The sequence below is a fragment of the Pimephales promelas genome, chromosome 8 (genome assembly GCF_988280905.1).
Source record: "Pimephales promelas chromosome 8, fPimPro1.hap1.1, whole genome shotgun sequence".
In the NCBI taxonomy this organism is placed as follows: Eukaryota; Metazoa; Chordata; class Actinopteri; order Cypriniformes; family Leuciscidae; genus Pimephales; species Pimephales promelas.
This window is the reverse complement of record NC_142776.1, coordinates 14,757,591-14,781,926: the sequence shown is the minus strand read 5'-3', so window position 1 is coordinate 14,781,926 and position 24,336 is coordinate 14,757,591. Positions and strand designations below refer to the sequence as shown.

The 24,336-nt window shown below is 42.2% G+C and overlaps 2 protein-coding genes across 2 annotated transcripts in view; both read left to right on the top strand.

The window, feature by feature from the left end:
* Positions 1 to 23,350, top strand: part of nol11 (nucleolar protein 11) — a 93,226-nt gene extending 69,876 nt beyond the window's left edge. Inside the window, exons 9-18 of the mRNA XM_039693820.2 lie at positions 73 to 193; positions 296 to 393; positions 18,136 to 18,189; positions 19,898 to 20,082; positions 20,195 to 20,320; positions 20,486 to 20,716; positions 20,820 to 20,898; positions 21,505 to 21,597; positions 21,698 to 21,805; positions 21,913 to 23,350. Of these exons, the coding sequence (XP_039549754.1) occupies positions 73 to 193; positions 296 to 393; positions 18,136 to 18,189; positions 19,898 to 20,082; positions 20,195 to 20,320; positions 20,486 to 20,716; positions 20,820 to 20,898; positions 21,505 to 21,597; positions 21,698 to 21,805; positions 21,913 to 22,026 (1,209 nt within the window). The 3' untranslated portion in view covers positions 22,027 to 23,350. The remainder of the gene's footprint in view (positions 1 to 72; positions 194 to 295; positions 394 to 18,135; positions 18,190 to 19,897; positions 20,083 to 20,194; positions 20,321 to 20,485; positions 20,717 to 20,819; positions 20,899 to 21,504; positions 21,598 to 21,697; positions 21,806 to 21,912) is intronic.
* On the top strand, positions 11,390 to 16,155 carry LOC148977680 (uncharacterized). The gene is made up of 2 exons (XM_089134041.1): positions 11,390 to 12,130; positions 12,204 to 16,155. The coding sequence occupies exons 1-2, from the start codon at positions 11,676 to 11,678 to the stop codon at positions 12,382 to 12,384; spliced, it is 636 nt and encodes a 211-aa protein (XP_088990167.1). The 5' UTR covers positions 11,390 to 11,675; the 3' UTR covers positions 12,385 to 16,155.
* Positions 23,351 to 24,336: the final 986 nt, after the last annotated feature.

The following is a 24,336-nucleotide window of genomic DNA, read 5'->3' as shown; positions in this document are numbered from 1 at the left end:
ATTTTATTTTTATTTTTTTTCACAAAGATAATACATATGTTTAATTATGGATTCACTTTCTCCTGAATACAGTTGTGGTGTTATTCTGGGAAGCTGTACGTCCCTCATGGGAAGATGCTTTCAGTAATTCCTTTTGAGTGCCAGAAGTCATCTCTCGCGGCTACCATGGGAAAACTGAAGCAGAGTCGGAGTGGTAAAGACTTTTGTTGAAATATGAAATGTCTGCCGTATACTTTTCTAGAGTAATGTATATAAATGTGGCAAAACATGTCATGACGTTTTGTCTCTTCATCAGAATCCAAGTCATGCAGCCGTTTGTCTTCCTGGACTGCCCAGCCTCAGGATGACATCACACAGACACCAGGAATCAAGAGCAGGATGTCAACAAGACATGTAAGACACTAAACTAAACCTGTTTTTCCTACAGATTTCTGTTTTTGCAGTGGGGGCAGTACATGCATGGTATTATGTCAAGTCACATTTATTTATATAGCGCTTTTCACAATACAGATTGTATCAAAGCAGCTTCACAGTGATAACATGAAAGTAGTACAACACAGATCAATAATATTGTTAAATATTAAATAACCCCAACTGAGCAAGCCAAAAGCAAGGCGACAGTGGCAAGGAACCAAAACTCCATCAGATTGGATGGAGAGAAAACCTTGGGAGAACCCAGGCTCAGTCGGGAGCCAGTTCTCCTCTGGCTTACATTCATATTGTTTATATATAAATATTAAATATAAATATTGTATAAAACGGCACCATAACATATCGCAGACGTTGAGTAGTCTCTTCATAGGCGTTGGTCTTCTCATCACAGGCGTTGGGGCATCCGACATCCCCGTGAGAGGCTGGATACAAAACTGGACCTGACGAACGCCATTTTTCTCGGGACAAGCGTCCCGAGATAACAGCAGAAAGGCAGATGGGAAATAATTAGCATAGCTGATGTTCATAATGATTTCCATTATACGGGAGTCGGTGTTAGAAAACCCCTATCTCACAAACTCTCCACAACCCAAACTCTCCGCAACCCAACCATACGCGCCGACCCGTTTGTCTAAAAGGCTGTCGAGCCCCACTGGTGCGTTAAGCAGTGTCCGTGGCAAACGGTTCCGTATGGCATAACAGAGGACTAAAAGGTAAGCATTATGTGAATGCTTGACTAAAGAGATGCGTCTTTAATCTAGTTCTCTTACGAGAGGTTCTCTCGTATTGCGTAAGCTAGCTTACGCTACGGGAAAGATTCATCTTTGCTGAGAAGTTGAAGCCAAAAAATTATTCCATAATTTTGTAATCATTGTCAACGCAGTATCTGTGAGGCAGACTATGAGCGGGCTAGCTAGCAGCTCATTGGTTCGCTCAGAGAGAATGCACGAACCGATGGGAGAGCGGCGCTGAGCCCGCAGCCAATGAGCGGACAGCGCTCGCTCATTGCGTCAGAGCCCGCCGAAAGGGGCCTGGCTACAGTGTATAAAAGTAGCTCTCCCAGACTCGTTCGTCGATTCTTCATCATTCAGTGAGCTACACGCATCCGCTGTCCTGGGAAGAAGCCGCCGTCGTCGAGAAGGCATCTTCTAGCGAGCTCCGGAGACTGAGTTCTGCCACCTTCAGCCGCCCAGCAAGCTAGCGCCATCCGACGCCGTATCCTTTTCGCTTATTCCAACGGAGGATGCGACCACTGCGAGGACCTGCCTTTTTCCTCCCTGCTTGCACGACTGCAGGGGGTCAAAACCGCTCCCGCGCCGCCTCTCACTTCGCCGCGGAAGAAAAAACGCCGCTCCCAGAGGCTGCCGGAGCCCCCTGCGGATTCATGCGGGCCGCCGCCGCCGCCCACCGACCGCTCTCCCTCTCCGCCCCAGCCGGACATACAGTTGCCGCCGAGTAGCCGCTCTGTCGCCTCGGACGACACCGCGGATGAGAAGGACTCCTGTTCGCTGCACGCTTCTGACAGCAAGGACTGGTCGTCGATTGGCTCTTCGACGAGAGAGTCTGCGGGGACCCGCGCCGGCATCGAAGAGGAACTATTGCGTCTCCTCTCACAGGCCGTCGACCGCCTGGATCTCGAGTGGTCTCCTCTCCCCGAGCAACCACCGAACCGTATGGATGGTAAATTCCTGCACCGGCGCCCGGCCCCCGCCTGCCTGAGCTGCATAACGAGCTCACTAAGTCCTGGAATGCCCCTCTTTCGGCTCGAAACCGCTCCGACGTGTCCGCCTCGCTGCGCTCAGTGGACGGAGCCGCCGAGAAGGGTTATACTGCCATGCCGCCCGTCGAGGACCTGGTCGCCGCTCATCTTTGCCCGCCCTCTGCTAGATGGCGTGCTTCCCCTACGCTTCCTTCAAAGGCGTGCAGAGCGACCTCTACCTTTCATGCTTGCGCCTATGCTGCCGCCGGACAGGCCGCTTCAGCGCTGCATTCAATGTCAGTCCTCCAAGTGCTTCAGAGCGACATCTTGTGCGAAATGGCGAACAGCGGTAGGAACCCGCCCATCCTCTCGGATCTGAGAAGTGCTACGGACCTTTCCCTTCGCGCCACAAAAGCCTCCGCACAAGCCCTGGGGAGATGCATGGCCGCCCTCTGTGTTGCTGAGAGACACTTGTGGCTCACGCTTACCGACATGGGAGATTCAGAACGCGCCGTGTTCCTCAACGCGCCTATCTCTCCGACCGGCCTCTTCGGATCTGCCGTCACGGGCATCGTTGACCGCTTCTCCGAGGTACAGAAAGCGACCCAGGCCATGAACTTGTTCCTACCCCGCTGCGCTAGCTCTTCGGCAGGCCGCTCTCACGAGCCCCCTGCCAGAACCCCACAGCAGCGCCCACCTCAGCAAGCTCAGCAGCCCCAGCGTAGACAGGGCGGCCGCCCTCGCTCTCGCTCTGACAGCCGCCGCAGACAGCCTCCCCCCCGGGGGCCTCGACCCAAGATCACGCTGAAGCCTGATCAGCAAATGTCTGCCTAGCACAGCTGAGAAAAAGACGGCTCTCTCCCGCTGCGGCCGGACCGCCGTCAAAGCTTCGTCCTCTGTTAGTCCCCGTCTCCTCGCCGACTACAGTAGAGTTCACCGCCACAAACAAGCCGGTCTCCCTGCCCGCTTGCGAGCGACAAAAAGCCGTTTTCACGGCTACCCAGAGAGTTCACAAAAAGAGCATAAAAGCCTCAAGTGTAAAAAATGTGCCCACAAGCATGTGTTCACTTATACACACAAGCACCATATGCCCCGGGTCTCCCACAGAGCCCATTCTCACGGAGCAGTCACGAACCGCTCTAGTAGCAGAGAACATAAACACGCCCACGAGCCCATGCGCCTGTCCCCCCTCTGCTCGCTCTGTCACACGGCCCATAAACTCCTCTCTGAGTAAGTCCCGTTGCCACTCACAATTTAAGCGTGCCCACACTCAGTGTCCAGCCCGCTATGTGCAGCAACCAGGGCGAAATCGCCATTCAACCGCTAGCCGCATGCTGCGAAGCGTGGGAAGCCATCCCCGGCATCTCCCCGTGGGTCTTAAGCATCATAAAGAATGGCTATCGATTACAGTTTCGTCGCCGCTCGCGCGTTCGGCTCGAATCCGCTGTCAGCCCAGCTGCGATGAACATGCTCCTCTCAGAAATAGCCAAGCTGCTGCAGAAGGGCGCAATAGAGAGAGTCCCACCATCTATGACCGAGTCGGGGTTCTACGGCCGTTACTTTCTTGTTCCCAAGAAAGACGGCGGCCTCAGGCCGATCTTAGATCTCAGGGCTTTGAACAAAGCGCTCATGAAGAGACCGTTCAAAATGCTCACAGTCAAGAAACTCCTCGCGCACGTCCGCTAGGGGGACTGGTTCATCTCTCTAGACCTGAAAGACGCCTATTTTCAGATCCAGATAAACCCTCATCACAGGCCATTCCTACGTTTCGCTTTCCAGGGTCAGGTTTACCAATATGCCGTTCTCCCGTTCGGCCTATCCTTAGCACCCCGTACGTTCACAAAGTGCATGGATACAGCGCTCGCTCCCCTGCGGAGTCAGGGGCTGCGCATTCTAAACTATCTGGACGACTGGCTGATTCTAGCACATTCCCAGACGGAGCTTCTGTCGCACCGCGCAGTTCTCCTCAACCATCTGAAAGCACTGGGACTCTCTGTCAACTGGACAAAGAGCTCTCTCCAGCCCAGTCAAACTATTTCATTCCTTGGAATAGATTTGAACTCTATCACAATGAGGGCTCGCTTATCCACACAGCGCGCGCGCCATGTTCAGCGTCTAGCCGCCTCTTTTCGGATGGGTACCCACACATCCCTGAAATCTTTTCAGAGGATGCTGGGTTATATGGCCTCAGTCTCCGCTGTGCTACAGCTGGGTCTTCTGCACATGCGCCCCCTTCAACTCTGGTTAAAGAGCCGCGTATCCCACCGCGAGTGGACTACGGGCCGCCAGATTATCAAGATTACTCAGACATGTATCACTGCACTGCAACCATGGTCAGTAATCGAGTGGTTTCAGAGGGGCGTTATCATGGGAACCTTTTCTCGCCGAAAAGTCATCTCGACAGACGCATCCAACTCGAGTTGGGGTGCGGTCTGCGAGGGCTCACCGGCCGCCGGCCAGTGGTCGAGCCAGGAGAGTTCCCTACACATAAAGTGTCTGGAAATGATCGCGGTCGAGAACGCGCTGCTGTTTTTCCTCCCGTGCATACACGGTCACCACGTCCTGATTCGCTCAGACAATACGGCCGTGGTATCTTACATCAACCGTCAGGGCGGGGTCAGATCCAAGAATCTCTTTCATCTGACGCGCCGCATCCTTTTGTGGTCCCAGAGTGCTCTCGCTCAGAGCGACGCACGTACCGGGCCATCTGAACGACAGTCCAGACATGCTGTCCAGGAACCTTGTCTCCCCCGGAGAATGGTCCCTACACACTCAAACAGTCCAAACATTGTGGCGCCTATTCGGCAGAGCGGAGATAGATCTTTTCGCGTCAGAAGAGAACGCTCACTGCCCGATATTCTTTTCAAAGAGCGAGGACGCGTTAGCCCAGGATTGGCCCCGCCGCCCGCTATATGCTTTTCCCCCGTTTTCTTTGCTACCGCAGGTCATTCAGAGAATCAGGGACTCAGGCCACTCGGTGCTCCTCATAGCCCCGCGCTGGGAGAATCAGATTTGGTTCCCAAGGCTTACGGAGCTGTCACGGACAGCCCCGTGGCCCATTCCAATCAGAGCAGATCTCCTCACTCAAGCCCGCGGCTCGGTCTGGCATCCCCATCCACAGCGCTGGGCGCTTCATGCATGGGTGACCAACAACTACGCGTCGAATTGCCAGAAGGGGTTCTGAACACGATCAAACACGCCAGAGCGGAATCTACCATAAAGCTCTATGCTGCAAAATGGTCTGTGTTCTCTAGATGGTGCACCGACAAAAATTTGGACCCACGGACGTGCAAGGTTTCGTCTTTGCTCGTGTTACTTCAGGAGATGCTGGATAAGGGCAGGTCCCCATCCACTCTAAAGGTTTACGTGGCAGCCGTCACGGCGTTCGTTGAACCCCGGCGCGCCCAGTCTTTGGGCAAAGACGAGCTAATCATCTGCTTCCTCAGGGGAGCCAGAAGGATGAACCCCCCTCGCCCCCCCCACGGTGCCGGTCTGGGATCTTTCTATAGTCCTAGAAGCTTTAAAAGCCCCACCGTTTGAACCACTCGAGTCCGTGGAACTAAAATACCTCTCGCTAAAAAACGTTTTTCTGACTGCACTCGCCTCAGTAAAACGTGTGGGGGACATTCACGCGCTGTCTTCAAGCGCCGCGTGCCTTGAGTTTGGACCTAATGACTCCATTGTCATTCTGAAACCTAGACACGATTATGTTCCGAAAGCGATTGGTACCCCCTTCAGGGCGCAAGTGATCTCTTTATCGGCGCTGCCTGCATCCGATAGCGAACGTGACGCTGATCGCCTCTGCCCGGTTCGGGCTCTCAGAGTGTACACTACACGTGTTGCTGCGTTCAGACGCTCGGAGCAGCTGTTTGTGTCGTTCGGCGGCCGCACCAAGGGGTTAGCCGCCTCGAAACAGACACTATCCAGGTGGATAGTAGATGCGATTGCCTCTGCTTATGCCTCAAAAGACCTGCCTTGCCCACTGGGCGTCAGGGCTCATTCCACCAGAGGCATGGCCTCATCGTGGGCATGGTCCTGCGGAATTTCCATTCACGACATTTGTGTGGCTGCGGGATGGGCCTCCCCCTCCACTTTTGTCAGATTCTATAACTTGGAAGTTCCCGCCTTGCAGGCTAAAATTCTGGCGGTCTAGTACTATACAGCTCTCCTATAGGAAGCCGCACTATATGGAGTCCTATCACAACCGGCTCGCCCCTTGTGTTTCCCCTATGTGCTTATGCATTATACCTTCACGGCCCGTTACGCCGGCCGCCTTTAGGGCATTTTGCACTAGATGGTAACGGCCGCTATGCTGGCCGCCTTATTGTCTTCGTCCACTTAAAGATTTCCCCGGTGTTTTTCCCCCTGGGATGTTTAGTGGGTACATAGCGCGCACGGCGTTGACCAGATGTTCCCGTAGCGTAAGCTAGCTTACGCAATACGAGAGAACCTCTCGTAAGAGAACGAAACGGTTACCTAACGTAACCTCGGTTCTCTCTAGATGAGGGAACGAGTATTGCGTTCCGGGCCGTGCTTGCGCCACCAGCGTTTCGCTTCATGCTGACAGAATCAACGAACGAGCCTGGGAGAGCTACTTGTATACACTGTAGCCACGCCCCTTTTGGCGGGCTCTGACGCAATGAGCGAGCGCCGTCCGCTCATTGGCCGTGGGCTCAGCGCCGCTCTCCCATAGGTTTGTGCATTCTCTCTGAGCGAACCAATGAGCTGCTAGCTAGCCCGCTCATAGTCTGCCTCAGAGATACTGCGTTGACAATGATTACAAAATTATGGAATAATTTTTTGGCTTCAACTTCTCAGCAAAGATGAATCTTTCCCGTAGCGTAAGCTAGCTTACGCAATACTCGTTCCCTCATCTAGAGAGAACCGATGTTACGTTAGGTAACCGATTCGTTTTAAACTGTGTCAGCGAGTCAGAGCCTCGGACCGTATCGGGAAGGCTATTCCAGAGTTTTGGAGCTAAATGCGAGAACACGCTCCCTCCTTTAGTGGACTTGGATATCCTAGGAATGACCAGAAGCCTTGAATTTACTGATCTTAAGGATTATGTGGAAGGGCTCTTCTCTTGCTTTAATAACTATTCACAATACAAGTTTAGTTTTTCATGCTGCTAAGTACACTGCAAAGTACAGGTTATGTGAAAAAACGTCCACGAACCGGAAGTGATGTGACCTCTCATTCAGAATTAGTCTTTTGTATGTTCTGTTAAATATTGAGCTCTTTTACTTAAGTTGCCTTTAAAGGAACTGCTGAGGATGAGCATATCCAATGTCCACTGTATATACAAGTTGACAAGTTTATTTGATCCAATTCTCACTATTAACTATGACTTTTACCTCAATTTCCAAATTACTGCTTATTAATAGTTAGTAAGGTTGATGTTCTTTTTAGGTATTTGGTGTGAATTGGGTAGTATTAAGGGATTTTGAATATGGTCATGCAGAATAAGGCATTAATATGTGGTTTATAAGTATTAAAGATGCCCTAGAATTAGGGCTGAACGATTAATTGCATTTGCGATAAAATCGCAAGAGCTGCGATTACACTGGGTCACGTGACACGCGAGAGAAAAGCAGTCTGCAAGATAAAGCGTCAATTTGCCACGCTACGCGGTCTGGCGTCCAGAAAAGAACAGTTTATTGTGTTATTTATTCTCTCCTCTCCTCAACAATCCTGGATCGATTCAGAGAATTTCAGAATCGAGTCTGAGCTTAGTTTTTAAACACAGATGCGTGATGACGCTGCGCGTGCTTTAGAAACGAACCGTGTTCTGAATCTGCTTGCTTCTATTTTCTCGCTCTCTCTCTTCCTCACTCACACACACGACACCGCTCGAACCTTCCAAAACATAGTAACGTTATTTCATAAAGTTCGGGAATAAACCGAATTACAAGGACATTCGCGGGCTTCATTGAACAGGTTTTGCCGCTTTGCTTGATGTTATAACGTTTACACTTGCAGTGCGCGTTCTCTCCCGCGGGAATTTTCTTAACAAATGCTTCACAGAGGCATTATTTATGTATTTTGGAATGCAGTTGGCTTATATTAAAACCATGAAAATCACTGAGAAGGCTGCTTTCATTTTAAAATACTAACGCGTGCTTTGTGAAGAGCGCTCGTGCATGCGGCCGTGAGCGACTCATTGGTAAATGTACTTGCATGTCAAAATGCTTTTATGACGCGAAATTGATGTAAACACGGTCAGTTATATCTTAAACCAACAGGACAAACCACATTTACAATTTCAAAAGAGATGTATGCATTAGTGTGAATGCAGCTTATCGTATCTAAACTGAGGGGAAATCACTCCAGCTCTTGAATGAAAAACATTTAGACAGCCTACTTTTAAATACTGAGACCACTCTTTGTTTATTGCTTGTAATGTTTTTTTTTGTTTCTCTTTATTTACTAGCTTTTATATTTTGAAGCTATATTATTTTATATAGCCTATTTAAAATTCTTAACATGTAATTGGTTTAATTAAATGTTTTTTTTATATTTATTTTTTAAAGTATGTGTTTTTACACATGTAATTAAGATTAATTAATAAGAAAAAAAGTAGATTGGATCATGAGCTATCTAAAGATTCCCATCCCTACTGTACAATGATTTATTGCTTGTCTTTGTTGACTAATACAGATGGTAAATAACTTTTTTTAAATCGCATATTAAATCACAATCGCAATATTGGTTAAAAAAAATCGCAATTAGATTATTTTCCAAAATCGTTCAGCCCTACCTAGAATGTTTTTTTTATTATTATTTTATGTTTCCTGGGTTGCCCTTATAATGTTAGTAAGTTATTTAGATAAAAAATAGTCATAATTTAGAAATAAAGGCATTTTTCCTAGCCTGATTTTTGCCTCTGATTTGAACGCTCTGTTTGAAGGCGCGTGTCTGCTGTGTGTAACCGGCCTCTGCTGTGATTGGCTGACATGCTTGCATATGAAATAGCTATGTATTACATGTGAATTTCTCTCAAATAATTTTACTACAGCTATTATATGTTTTTACTATTACAGCTATCGAGACTAACGAATCGTGAGATGTTTTTGAAGTATTTAGATCTATTCCCATCACATAAAATGTAGCTGTGATGAGCATTGAGCAAGCATAGGACAGTCTGTCGATCGCTAGGATGAAAATCTTATTGCAATGCAGTTTCTGCTCTCTAATGCTTTCACCAATGCAGACACTATCATGTAAATACAGTAAGAGCTTCGTTGTGCAGTGTAACATGCGTCATTGAATTCATAACCAATTAGGCAAGTGTCCAGATAAACTCGCTGTTATGACCCTTCGTTCCAATCAATAAAGTAAAACAAACATACCAGCAAATAATATTATTCCAAAACTGGAAAAGAAAAAGGGAATAACTGGACAGTGCCAACTCAAAGAAATGAATAAAAAGAAAATAATCTTTTTTAACCTGTTTTCAATTAACCTAACTAATACCAAACCAAAATGTAGAAAAGAAAAGTGTTCGACGCCCGAGACGCCATATACTTCCCTACTCTAACTATCCAAAACAACTTAGTGTGTTTAAACAGAGAAAAACCCTAAATGTGCAAAGTGTACGTCACGTGACACCTTACCCGACCCTTTCCTTTATCCAGTTTTAACACAGCATAATTACTAAATTCGGATAACCAGCTAAGGATTTTAGGTCGTAAAAATGACACACACTCGCATGACAAACTAAACATGAACGAAGCTTGATAAGTAATCAAACAAACATCAAAACAGGCATAACAGAGAGCTAAACACACAGTTGCAGTTCACAAACAAAAGGCTGGCATTTTCAATTGCGTTCAGGTGCTCTTTCAGAGTTTCCGCGGGGTCTTAAAGTCTAAAAAAAAAGTCTAAAATTTTAAAATCACAATTTAAGGCCTTAAAAAGTCTTGAATTTGCTGAAGTATTGTGTTCTAGGTCTTAATTCATTTTAAACGGGTCTTAATTTTCCTACGTCCATGTAAATCTCATTGAAATGCTCCCGCAGCGCTTTGGAATGTTTTTTTTTTTTATTCCGTGGTTGTAGTTCCTTATTTTGCTAGTTCAAATATAATTTGCTGTATTGTGACTACAAAATAGACCAACATGCAACAGCCAATCAATGGTGTTATTGGCGCGTATCTCAGATACCACAGACATAAAACGGATTTTACTCCACTATGGAGAAGTGGAAGTTACTTACTTGTTCATCAAAATGAATTAATCTTTTTTCGAGTCATTTCGTTCGTTGAATGAATGAAATGACTTGAAGATTCTTTCATTTTGATGAGCGAGTTCGAACAGGAGAGTCACAAACGTGCATCACAGAACAGAGCAGTGCGAGCATTTGTGCTTATAAAACTTAAACTTTTTTTGTTTATTTTTGAAACGAATGATTTTTTCGCTTGTTAAGACCCTTATTCATCGTCTGGTGTCGTTTAAAGCCCCTTGAAGCTGCACTGAAACTCCCATTTGGACCTTGAACCGTTTGGCACCCAATAAAGTCCATTATACGGAGAAAAATCCTGGAATGTTTTCATCAAAAACCTTAATTTCTTTTTGACTAAAGAAAGACATGGACATCTTGGATGGTCTGTAAACTGCACAAACACTGTTTTAATATGAATTGTGTGTATGAATGAATTGAACAGACACGCACACGATGTTTACTACAGATATACATCGCATCTGTGCGTTCATTCACTCTCGCTCCTACATTAGTAAATGTTATTATTGAACACGTCCAAACTACATTGCTATAGCCTACTGAGATTTGTTCTAATCGCGATATAGAATAGTGTTTGTAATGACAACATTTTGTTGACTAGTTTGGGTAGATCATAAAGTTTTAACTCTAAAGTAGACATAAAATAAGCTTTTGTTAGACAGTTTCTGCTCATGTTAAATATATACCGTAGTATATTTTGTCAAATAATCTAATCAACTGTTATAGTGTTTGTTCCAATGTAAGCTATATCAAAATAATGAATCCATAACTTTGAAATATGTATTATAAAATGTATTAGCCTACTTTAAAAAAATATTACTTTATAAAGACATTTATGGAAAGACAATTTTGAATGGCCCATATAACCTATTTGAACAGGATTTGTTTCCAGGTATGACTAAAAATGTGCTGTTAACTTTCATTTATATATATTCATATATACACACATATATGTATATGTGTGTGTGTATATATGTGTGTGTGTGTGTGTGTGTGTGTGTGTGTGTGTATATATATATATATATATATAAACTCAGCAAAAAAAGAAACGTCCCTTTTTCAGGACTGTGTATTTCAACAATAATGTCATAAAAATCCAAATAACTTTACAGATCTTAATTGTAAAGGGTTTAAACAATGTTTTCCATGCATGTTCAATTTACCATAATCAATTAATTAACATGCACCTGTGGAATGGTCATTAAGACCTTAACAGCTTACAGAGAGTAGGCACTTAAGGTCACGGTTCTAAAAACGCAGGACACTAAAGAGACTTGTCTACCGACTGTGAAAAACACCCAAAGAAAGATGCCCAGGGTCCCTGCTCATCTGCCTGAACGTGCATTAGGCATGCTGCAGGGAGGCATGAGGACTGCTGATGTGGCCAGGGCAATAAATTGCCATGTCCGCACTGTGAGACGCCTACGACAGCGCTACAGGGAGACAGGAAGGACAGCTGATCATCCTCGCAGTGGAAGACCACGTGTAACAACACCTGCACAGGATCGGTATATCCGAATATCACACCTGCGTGACAGGTACAGGATGGCCACAACAACTGCCCGAGTCACGCCAGGAACACACAATCCCTTCATCAGTGCTCAGACTGTCCGCAATAGGCTGAGAGAGGCTGGACTGAGGGCTTGTAGGCCTGTTGTAAGGCAGGTCCTTACCAGACATCACCAGCAACAACGCCGCCTATGGGCACAAACGCACGTTCGCTGGACCAGACAGGAATGGCAAAAAGTGCTCTTCACTGATGAGTCACGGTTTTGTCTCACCAGGGGTGATGGACGGATTCGTGTTTATCGTCGAAGGAATGAGCGTTACACCGAGGCCTGTACTCTGGAGCGGGATCGATTTGGAGGTGGGGGGTCCGTCATGGTCTGGGGCGGTATATCACATCACCATCGGACTGAGCTTGTTGTCATTGCAGGCAATCTCAATGCCTTGCGGTACAGGGAAGATATCCTCCTCCCTCATGTGGTACCCTTTATGCATGCTCATCCGGACATGATCCTCCAGCAGGACAATGCCACCAGCCATACTGCTCGTTCTGTCTGAGTTTCTGCATGACAGCGATGTCAGTGTTCTGCCATGGCCAGCGAAGAGCCCGGATCTCAATCCCATTGAGCACGTCTGGGACCTGTTGGATCGCAGGGTGAGGGCTAGGGCCATTCCCCCAGAAATGTCCAGGAACTTGCAGGTGCCTTGGTTGAAGAGTGGAGTAACATCTCACAGCAAGAACTGACAAATCTGGTCCAGTCCATGAGGAGGAGATGCACTGCAGTAATTCAAGCAGCTGGTGGCCACACCAGATACTGACTGGTACTTTTGATTTTGAGCCTCCCTTCATTCAGGGACAGATTATTCTCTTTCTGTTAGTCACATGTCTGTGAAACATTTTTAGTTTATGTCTTATGGTGTTGACTCTTTTAGTGTTCATACAAATATTTACACACATTAAGTTTATTGAAAGAAAAAACAGTTGAAAGTCAGAGGACGTTTCTTTTTTTGCTGAGTTTATATATATACAAACCCAATTCCATAAAAGTTGGGACACTGTACAAATTGTGAATAAAAACAGAATGCAATGATGTGGAAGTTTCAAATTTCAATATTATATTTAGAATACAACATAGATGACATATCAAATGTTTAAACTGAGAAAATGCATCATTTTAAGGGAAACATAAGTTGATTTTAAATTTCATGGCATCAACACATCTCAAAAAAGTTGGGACAAGGCCATTTTTACCACTGTGTGGCATCCCCTCTTCTTTTAATAACAGCCTGCAAACGTCTGGGGACTGAGGAGACAAGTTGCTCAAGTTTAGGAATAGGAATGTTGTCCCATTCTTGTCTAATAAAGGCTTCTAGCTGCTCAACTGTCTTAGGTCTTCTTTGTTGCATCTTCCTCTTTATGATGCGCCAAATGTTTTCTATAGGTGAAAGATCTGGACTGCAGGCTGGCCATTTAAGTACCCGGATCCTTCTTCTACGCAGCCATGATGTTGTAATTGATGCAGTATGTGGTTTGGCATTGTCTTGTTGGAAAATACAAGGTCTTCCCTGAAAGAGACTATGTCTGGATGGGAGCATATGTTGTTCTAGAACTTGGATATACCTTTCAGCATTGATGGTGCCTTTCCAGATGTGTAAGCTGCCCATGCCACACGCACTCATGCAACCCCATACCATCAGAGATGCAGGCTTCTGAACTGAGCGCTGATAACAACTTGGGTTGTCCTTGTCCTCTTTAGTCCGGATGACATGGCGTCCCAGTTTTCCAAAAAGAACTTCAAATTTTGATTCGTCTGACCACAGAACAGTTTTCCACTTTGCTAGAGTCCACTTTAAATGAGCCTTGGCCCAGAGAAAACGCCTGCGCTTCTGGTTCCCGTTTAGATATGGCTTCTTTTTTGACCTATAGAGCTTTAGTCGGCAACCGTGAATGGCACGGTGGATTGTGTTCACTGACAATGTTTTCTGGAAGTATTCTTGAGCCCATGTTGCGATTTCCATTACAGTAGCATTCCTGTGTGTGATGCAGTGCCGTCTAAGGGCCCGAAGATCATGGGCATTCAGTATGGTTTTCCGGCCTTGACCCTTATGCACAGAGATTGTTCCAGATTCTCTGAAGTTCAATTCTTCTTGTTCAAGATTCTATTATGCACTGTTGATGATGATAACTTCAAACTCTTTGCAATTTTTCTCTGAGAAACTCCTTTCTGATATTGCTCCACTATTTTTTGCCTCAGCATTGGGGGAATTGGTGATCCTCTGCCCATCTTGACTTCTGAGAGACACTGCCACTCTGAGAGGCTCTTTTTATACCCAATCATGTTGCCAATTGACCTAATAAGTTGCAAATTGGTCCTCCAGCAGTTCCTTATATGTACATTTAACTTTTCTGGCCTCTTATTGCTACCTGTCCCAACTTTTTTGGAATTTGTAGCTCTCATGAAATCCAAAAGGAGCCAATATTTGGCATGGCAATTCAAAATGTCTCACTTTCAACATTTGATATGTCATCTATGTTGTATTCTAAATATAATATTGAAATTTGAAACTTCCACATCATTGCATATATATATATATATATATATATATGTGTGTGTATGTGTAGAGCTGTCGCGATAGTCAATATATCGACTTATCGCATGATATATGGAAACTAATGCGATCCTTTTTGGTGCCGCGATATATTGCACCAGATAATTTGTTTTACTATTAAGAATAATAATTAGATTCATTTTTACAATAAAATGAATGTCATGAGCATTTTAGTTGATCGCGCTGCCTCTGTCATCTTGTCTGCACGCGTCCACCACACACACACACAGGGAGAGAGCGGACACCGGCAGGTTAAGAGAAGGCGTGAACCAACCAACTGCATTTTAAAGTGTTCTCGTGACATCTACAGCGAGCCAGACAGTTAGGAAGAACGAGTCCAACATGGAATTGATTTCAAAGCCACACAATCTTCAGCTCCGGTGTGGGAACATTTTGCTTTTAAGCCGAACAAGAGAGGAGAGATAAACGTGAAGGAGCGGGTATGTCGACTGTGTTTTAAAACAGTAGCAACGCGACGAGGCAACACAACAAACTTAAAATCGCACCTAAAACATAACCATCCCACCCAGTTTTTCAACCTGGGAACAACAGCAGCAGCTGGAGTTGGAGAGGGGCCTTCTTCCAGACAGTTATGTTGCAGATGCATTTTCCCGTCCCGACAGTGCAAATATAGTAAACGTGACAGCGCGAAATGGCACACACTCACGGATAGCGAAACTCTCAGTGTTGGTAAATTTCACTTTCTACACGAATTAGTTCAAAGTTCAGTTCACACATTTTAAAATGAGTTAGTTCAGTTCATAGCTCATACTTAAAAAAAACTAGTTAATTTATAGTTCTTTTTTCCATGTTGTGAGCTTTTTTTATTAGGCTGTTATTGTCACAGCCCATACAACCACAGACAACAATTATTTTATCGACGGCCAGTTTGCGCAGAAATGTGAGATTTTTTTCCCCATCTGCACTGACCTCATAAAATCAGTTTAAATGATCATACATCTCCTCACTCGCTGCTTTGTCGACGCTGGCCGCGGCGCGGTTGGTGTTGCCAGATTGGGTGTTTAAGGCATGTTTAGCCTACGTGTGTTTTAGCCGGGTTTTCGCCTGGAAGGCTCTATACAAATCGGCACCCTATTGTAAGGTAAGAGTTTAAACTGATAGAGCGTGCGTTCGCAGACACCAGAATGAACGCGTTCACAGTAACGTTCATCAGGCAGTAATACAGTACATTCTTCAGTTCACTCAAATATGAACGTGTTCATGAACTATCGTTCATTGAACGCGTTCAGGCACAACACTACTCCCTATTTAGCCAAAGAGATGCAACCATTATGCACGGTCGAAAAACCAGCATTTAAAAATATGAAATGTCCTGTTGATGCATCTGTGCCTTTGTGTGAGACACTTTAAAAGTTTAAATTGACATATTTCTTTGTTTTGATCTAGTTTTTGATACCTGACACTTTTTTGTTAACGAATGTGTATTTATTTAGGCTACTTGTTTTATTTATTTGGGATATATTTTTTCCACATTTCACAATGTCTAAATATTGAATAGAATAAGAATACAGTGTACTTGCATTATAATGCTGTTATATTGTCATAGGTAATCAGTGGCATAAAATGGTCTGAAAATGACAATAATATCGTTTATCGCAATTAATTTTGGTGCAATATATCGCACAACAAAAAGTAGTTATCGTGACAGCTCTATGTGTCTGTGTGTATATATATATATATATATATATATATATAATGTGTGTATATAATGTGGGTTTGTATATATATATATATATATATATATATATATACACACACACACATGCATGCATATATATATATATATATATATGTGTGTGTATGTATATATACATACACACACACACACACACACACACACAATTTTCCCTTATATAAGGCATGCACCGAATATTCTGCCGCCGAAAATTTTCGGCCGAAAATGGCCCAAAAGTGCATTTTCGGTTTTTGGCCGAAAGACTTATCACCGAAACAATACGGCTGAAATGTTGTGGTGATGCAAACAGAAACCGCGACCTGCACGTGCTTGTCTGAAGCAACATGTCTTTGGTGTGGACGTATTTCAGTGTATCTGAACCGGACCCGCGATGAGACGGAAACCTTGTTTATCCACCTATATCTGCTCTAAACAATGCGTGCCGCCATGACGACGACTCCGGTTGCGAGCGGGTCAAGAGCGGTGCGCGCGCTGTCTGTGGAGACTCGCGCTGAGGAGGCAGGCGAAAGTATAAACAAGGCAGCGCGAGTCTCCACTGAAAGCGCGCGCACCGCTCTTGACCCGCTCGCAACCGGAGTCGTCGTCATGGCGGCACGCATTGTTTAGAGCAGATATAGGTGGATGAAACAATTAAAAATTATAAATAAGACTCGCGCTGCGGAGGCAGGCGAAAGTAAACAAGTCCTCAAACAGCGCGTGCACCGCTCCAAACGGTCGAGGCGTTTATACTTGACGCGCTCTCCGTTGTACTATTCCTTGAAACGACAGGGGACGACTCAAGTAACTGTCCTCTAACCATCAGGAATCGGTGAGAAGAAGACAGATAAATACATGACAATGTTTATTTTTTAGTATTTTACCACCAATACAAAAATAATCATGTAAAACCCAGTAAACCCTGAGATTATTACTTGTGACATTACAAAAAAATATGTATATGGGAACATGTATGTATAGAACTAAATTAATGCTCTCTAATAATAGTTTCATTAAGTTTCATGTACATTTGTATTAAACATGGACCATTGTTCATTTAAAAAGGCTTTTTATACTATTGTATGCTAAATTTTTAAAATGTAACTAATTTAGACATGCAAACTGGGTGCTAGTGTGATGAGAAGTTTGCGCTCGGCTTTGTTTTTGAGACAACATTTCATTTTAAAACCTTTCTGCAGGCCAGTAGGTTATTATTTAGTGTACACATGAGTGGGTCAAGTTAAACATTTTAGTTTGAATTTTATTTTATACTGTGCATTGTGCTAAATAAATATTTGCATAATTTGTAATTGATTTATTCTTTGAAAATGTTATATTAATTTATGCAGTTGCAATGCCTTGATTTTAGTAAAGTTTGTACACAGTCATAGCCATAAATGCAATGATACTAATAATTGGCATAATTTCTTTCGGTGTTTCGGTTTTCGGCCTTGGTTTCCTCTTTTTCGGTTTTGGCCAAGAATTTTCATTTCGGTGCATCCCTAAAATATATATATATATATATATATATATATATGCGTATATATACATACACATACATGCATACATACATACACATATATATATAAAACTATATATATATATAACTATGTTGTTAATTAATATAACAACATAGTTATATTATGTGTATATAACTATATTATATACATATAATATAGTTATAACTATGTATATAGTGTGTGTGTGTGTATATATATATATATATATATATATATATAAACATGTTAATCCAAATTTAGTTATAGAATTTTACCAAAAGTTGGTCTTAAATATATTTAATTTTGCCATTTTATATTTTAATAACTTGATTATGATTTTCACCAGGAAAAATCCAAATAATTGTTTGTACATGTAAATGTGCACTCAAATATAATTTTTCAAATGTATTGATTCTGGCTGTATGTCACTTAATATATTGTGCTTTACTTTTTCTTGCAGGCTTCTGTTGTCAAGTCTGCACTAACAGTGGATCAACTTATAGAACACATTAAGGTATAAGGCTGTCTGTCATTACTAAAAATGCAGAAACTTCTTTTTTATTTCATGATACATTCAAGATAAGTTAGATCTTGCATGGATCTTGCAAGTTGAATTCCTACATGGCTAATTTGAAAATTCAAATACATGTGCACAGTTGTGTAGTTGTTTAAATATTAGCTTATTTGCCACTATGTATTTTTACTAAAATATATACACACAGATGTACTCAAGTTTGGATACCCCTTAAAGAGTCTTCAAGATGTTTATCAAAATAGGAAAATCATGAACGCTTAACATAAACATATTCACATACGGTATATACATACAATTTCCCTACAAAATAACTGAATTAACACCCTAGCTGGTTCAACTTCTTGCTAACACCTTACAATAAGGTTTCATTTGTTAACATTAGTTAACTACATTAGTTAAAGTCCCTGTAAAGTCAAAATAAAGTATGTTCTGAGTCTGTCATACCACAGAAAAATGTGTTCTTAGCCACCCAGCCAAATTTGAATGATAAAAAAAGTACATAAAATAAGCTATCAAAATCATGAAAAAATGAGCAGATTCTCTGCTCTCAAACGCTGGGGGCGTGTCCGCTGGCTGCGCTGAAACCACGCCCACTAGCGGGAAAGCTGTTGACGGTGATATTAGCTGATTAGCTTTTGGAGACGGGAGGATGAACACTGAGGCGGGAGATCGTCGTTTCGGCCCCGTTCACCAGTAACAGCCGATTATCAGTGAATCCCAGTTGTCTCTGAGGAAAGTTTATAAAACGATCCAGTGTAAAACGATCACTACAGAGGCGGGTGTTGGGGGTGATACTCAGCTTTTCATCAACAAGGTTGGCTCTCTAAAAACCTCTTCTTGATGTGATCGTTTTTAGGGGAATTTAAATGAAGATACCGATCTGTTTTGTACATGATCGCATCCAGGTAGTAGCCCATGCATGTCCATGTCGAAGGCATAGCAAGCTAGAAAACTGTAGGCTCAGCTGTAGTAACTAATAGTCCTGACAGACACTCGCGATTGAATGGTGAATGCGAATGTGCTCGGGGAGTGTGTGTGGAGAGGGGGAGATCAGACTCTTTGCGTCATCAAATAGAGGGGTGTCCAGCAGCTCATGGGCTCCAGTGCGTCATCGAGCCCTGTTTTAGCCCCGCCTAATTAATCCGTAAAATTGCAATGGTGAAAAACTGTTTAACGGTCTAACTCCACATTTCAGTACTTCACAGTTCACAGACTTTGTAATATGTTTTAGCAATACATATGTAACATTTATAATGTGTTTAGAACTTTTTTGTAGAATTGCCTTTACAGGGACTTTAACTTTAACTAACAGTGAACAATACTTCTACAGCATTTATTAGTCTTAATATTTTAGGAAAGGTTGAAAATTTGAAACATCAATGAAACATTTACTAAGATTAAAAGTTGTATCCGTTAACATTTGTTAATGCACTGTGAACTTACTTGAACATTTTTATTAACTAACATTAACAAAGGGGTAAGAAATTCTGTAAGAATATATTGTTCTTTGTTAGTTTGTGTTAGTTAATTGAGACCTTATTGTGAATTGTTACCATTTTTTGATAACTGCATTACACCGTTTACAGTGTAAAAAAAGTCAAATATATTCTCAGGTATATGTATACAACAGCCTTTGCAGTTTAGATAATTCAATGGTTTGTAATGATGCACTGGCACTCTTTGCTAGACTGGTGCAGTAGAGGATGTACAAGCAAAGGTGGGGGAGTTTATTCATCTGACGACTCGGACTGACCTACAGCTGGCAACAGGCAGGATGGCATTAGAGCTAGTGTCAAGATCCCAGACAGATGCCGACTTCTACCCTCAGGCTGTATTTCTACAGCTGTTGGAGACTCGGTACCTCTGCTACAGGTTAGACCACACATAAGCTCTATGGAAACCTTTGTCTTCCATCTACTAGTGTTTTTTGTGTATCTATGCTCATTGTCCTTTTTTTCTTTTTCTTTTTTTTTTGGAAATGCAGTGTGTGCCCTGATCTGCTGACACTGGCCATGGTGAAGAAAGATTTTCATCTCTGTCAGATTGCTTTCCAAATTTTTCCTGACATTCCTGAAGCTGTCACCTGTGCTTGTCTGAAAACAATTCTCAGGTGAGTCCTGTGCTTACCTGCTGCTGAATGACATCCAGACCATTACACTCTTAATAACTGAGGCACTGTAACCAAATAATACTAAGCTTTTGATAATTTGCACAAATGTTGTTTTAAAGAGAAATGATGTGAAACTAATTTTATAAAAATCTTTTCTGACTGTAGTACTCCAGACTCTGAGATTGAGACTGTGAATCTTGACACAGAGAGTGTCATCTTCATGAAAGTGCTGACTCAGACACAAAGTGGATTAAAGGAGGAGGGTGGGCAGCAGAACGGCTTTTGCCCTCCAGCAATAGAGACTGATGTATCTGATGCCCCCAGCACCATGCTACAAAGAGATCCTTTAGCCCTGGTTATGAACTGTCCTGTGGGGTTACACAAGGGTGCTCTTCTGTATCCTTCATCAAAACTGTGTATTACAAAAAACATGTTTTTTTTTTTTTCTTTTCCATTTTTGTTTTTTCTGGTTGCATATTTTCTTTAACCTATCGGATAGAAATGAGGTTCTGCAGACAGCGTACAGTAACAAGCCCCTGCTGCCACATCTAAAAGATCTCACTGTTCCGCAGGTCATTGTGAGTATCTGACACACAAACACATCTAGCCTAGATTGGTATAGTTAACCATTATTTAGTATCCCAATTTGTGGAAACAGAGGTAAATGCCCCCCAAAATAAACATATTGACCAGTTTTTGACCTAGTTTTGTTGAGTTAAAAGAAGTTTAAAAGAGAAGAGTTTGCCCTTGTCCCAAATGGCACCCCAAGTCCTTGCAGCAGAGTCAAAGCTTTCATGACGTAATGCTACTACTTGGGTAAATTCCCAAATAATCTCCCCGGAGCATGCGGTAGCACAGACTCTGCTTAAGTGTGCAATGTGCATCAAGGGACATAGAGGCTGTGAGCACCCATCTGAAACCTAAAATGAGAAATGGGACTCCGCAGTCTTATGGACTTCACAGACACGTGCACGCAGCATAAATGTTCAAGACCACAAGTTCACATGAGACAGGGCCTTTATCTCCAGTGTGAAAAAATAGTACCTCTCTGGACACTGAGCAGGATGTGGAATGTTTTATTTTAAAGCATATTGCTTATTTGTTGATTAATTATCAGTAGTTTGTTATTTTGTTAATCTTTAACGAACTTTGCCCTAATTTTTTTTCTTCTCTTTTTTTTAAAGGTCTTTTTACAGTATCTACTTTTCCTTTATCTCAAATATTCTCATGATGCCCACAAACAAATCCCAGCTCTACGGACACCAAGTTTTTCTAAGGTCAGTTTTTCTCTGTAATCAAACAGATGCAAACTAAATATAAAAAATTCAAAACTGTCTAACCTTTTTAACCTTAACATTTTTTCTTCTCTTTTTAAAGATAATAGACTGGATTTGCTTATTACTAGATGCTCATTTCACAATCTTGGCTGTGGCACCAGAAGCCAAAAGATTGGTGTCTGATCTTCACAAGTTTGTGAGATCCCAGGTACAGCACAGGTCCTTTACTGCTTATTGGAAATTACAGTTCTTGTATTGTGTGTATCTTGTAAGCTGAAATAACAATGAAATGTGTCCCCTTTCAATCCTTTTCAGGTAAAACTGTATGCTGAACTGGGAAAAATTGAGGGAAGTCTTCAAGTCCTCAAAAAGTCTAAACAATCTGAAGATTTTGGCATGTACTCCATAGAAGTAATTGAGCTCTTTTAGATGACTTGCACAGATCTTTTTTAATAAAATGCTGACAATGACTTAAATTTTCTGCCAGTTTTTGGCAGTTTTCTTGATTTGTTTTTAGAAAAAAAAATGGATTGAAATTCTTACATATTCAAAATAATTATGAAATAAAGACTGAAGTAACGCTTTCCAGATTGTTCTCTGAAATATCTTGAAAAAAATTTTCAATACATATGTGGAATGTTTTCGATAAATAAAATATGGTACAGACATGTTTAACACACTTCATTCATGTTCTATAAATTAATGGAACACTAAAATGGCCTCTTCTGCACTACTAAACTTGCATAATTTGTGAAATCTATAAATCAAGTAAACTGAAGTCTGTTTAAACATAAATAAAATAATATAATTTGATAAAAGGAGAACAGGATTAAATCACCTTCAAAGTTTAGCTTCAACCCTAAACTAATTAACGCGGAGCTGCAGATTAGGTTTTGTCGTCAAAACCACACAAATTCAACAGCGTTTAAATCGGAAAGACATTTACATGAAAGTTTTGTGTCATTATATAAAGTTTTTGATATAAACTGACACCTGCAGTCAGTGAACAGTCAAATAAAATATGAAGACAGTTGGTATGATTTTCCCTTACAAAAGTCAATTTTATTCATGTGTCCGCTGAAAGTTAAGGTTAAATTATGAAATTTCAACCATATAAGGGTGTCTCCGTTTCCATATGGTTTGAGTGATCTGAACCATATACTTACATATTTCATACAATTTATCCTATTTAGTAGTATGGAAAGTTTGGCAGATTTTGATATGAATTCAACCTCTAATAAACAAAAAGAACACGTTTTCACACCTTTTTTTTCTAAAAAATAAAAAATGAACGGATGTTATCTTTTGAACTCTTGGCATGAAAAACAATGCTCTTTACTATACAAATCAAATGTTAATGTGTCCACAAATCCAACATTAACAGAAGACAACTGATATTCGCCATATTACAATGTCGCATATCACTACGACATTGTACACAAAATTCAATTAACCTAAAAATGGTTCTGACTGACAAAACCACAAATGTTGTTAATCAGATTAATTTTTTTAATTGGTGGGGCCACAGCCATTACATATTAACCCCCTGGGGTCGGCTATTGCGCCGGTGTGACAAGCTCACTTTTTTCGTTAACAGTGCAAAAGAGACTCAAATTACTCTGTTGATTTTTAGTGCTGTAGATTGAAGTGCTGTACATCATTAGATCCTGTTAAGTGTCTATTTTTTGTGGATACTCACAATAAAAACAGTGTTCTTCTTTTTGTCAAAGAAAAATAAACGATGCGAATTTTGTGTTCTCTGTCAGTGAAGTTCATTCTGAAAGGCGTCTGAAAATTAACTGTTACTAAGTAAATACTTGTCACACAGGCACGAAAGATTTTTTGTTATGAAGCTGAAATTCTCTTTTAAATGAAGTAATTTATATAAAAACAAATGATCTCAGTTTATGTAATCTGTATGAAAAGAGAGATGTCAGTCTTTCCTTTCAGCTAATTATAGCGTATGACGTGTTAATGTGACCACGCCCACTGAGAGTGCGTGCTATTCTATCTTTGAAATATGTATGATAAAATGTATTGGCCTGCTTTAAAAAAAATAGTACTATATAAGAGATTTAATGGAAAAAGACAATTTTATTTTCACAATGTTTTCAACTCTAACTTTGAACCAATTCTATAGAATGGCCCATATAAACTATTTGAACAGGATTGTTGCACCTAAAGGGTTATTAGGAACACCGGTTCAATTTACCATCAATTCAATTATCTAATCAACCAATCACATGGCAGTTGCTTCAATGCATTTAGAGGTGTGGTCCTGGTCAAGACAATCAAACTCCAAACTGAATGTCAGAATGGGAAAGGTGATTTAAGCAATTTTGAGCGTGGCATGGTTGTTGGCGCCAGACTGGCTGGTCTGAGTATTTCACAATCTGCTCAGTTACTGGGATTCTTACGCAAAACCATTTCTAGGGTTTACAAAGAATGGCGTGAAAAGGAAAAAAACATCCAGTATGCGCCAGTCCTGTGGGCGAAAATGCCTTGTTGATGCTAGAGGTCAGAGGAGAATGTGCAGACTGATTTAAGCTGATAGAAGAGCAACTTTGACTGAAATAACCTCTTGTTACAACCGAGGTATGCAGCAAAGCAAATGCCACAACACTTGCAACCTGTTGGTGGATGGGCTACAACAGCAGAAGACCCCACTGGGTACCACTCATCTCCACTACAAATAGGAAAAAGAGGCTACAATTTGCAAGAGCTCGCCAGTTGAATTGG

What these genes read in the sequence shown, in the direction of transcription:
- LOC148977680 (XM_089134041.1), top strand. Translation starts at nt 11,676, where the DNA reads ATGCCCAGGGTCCCTGCTCATCTGCCTGAACGTGCATTAGGCATGCTG. An exon ending in AAAGTGCTCTTCACTGATGA is followed by an intron (nt 12,131 to 12,203) that starts GTCACGGTTTTG and finishes CGTTACACCGAG; the next exon opens with GCCTGTACTCTGGAGCGGGA.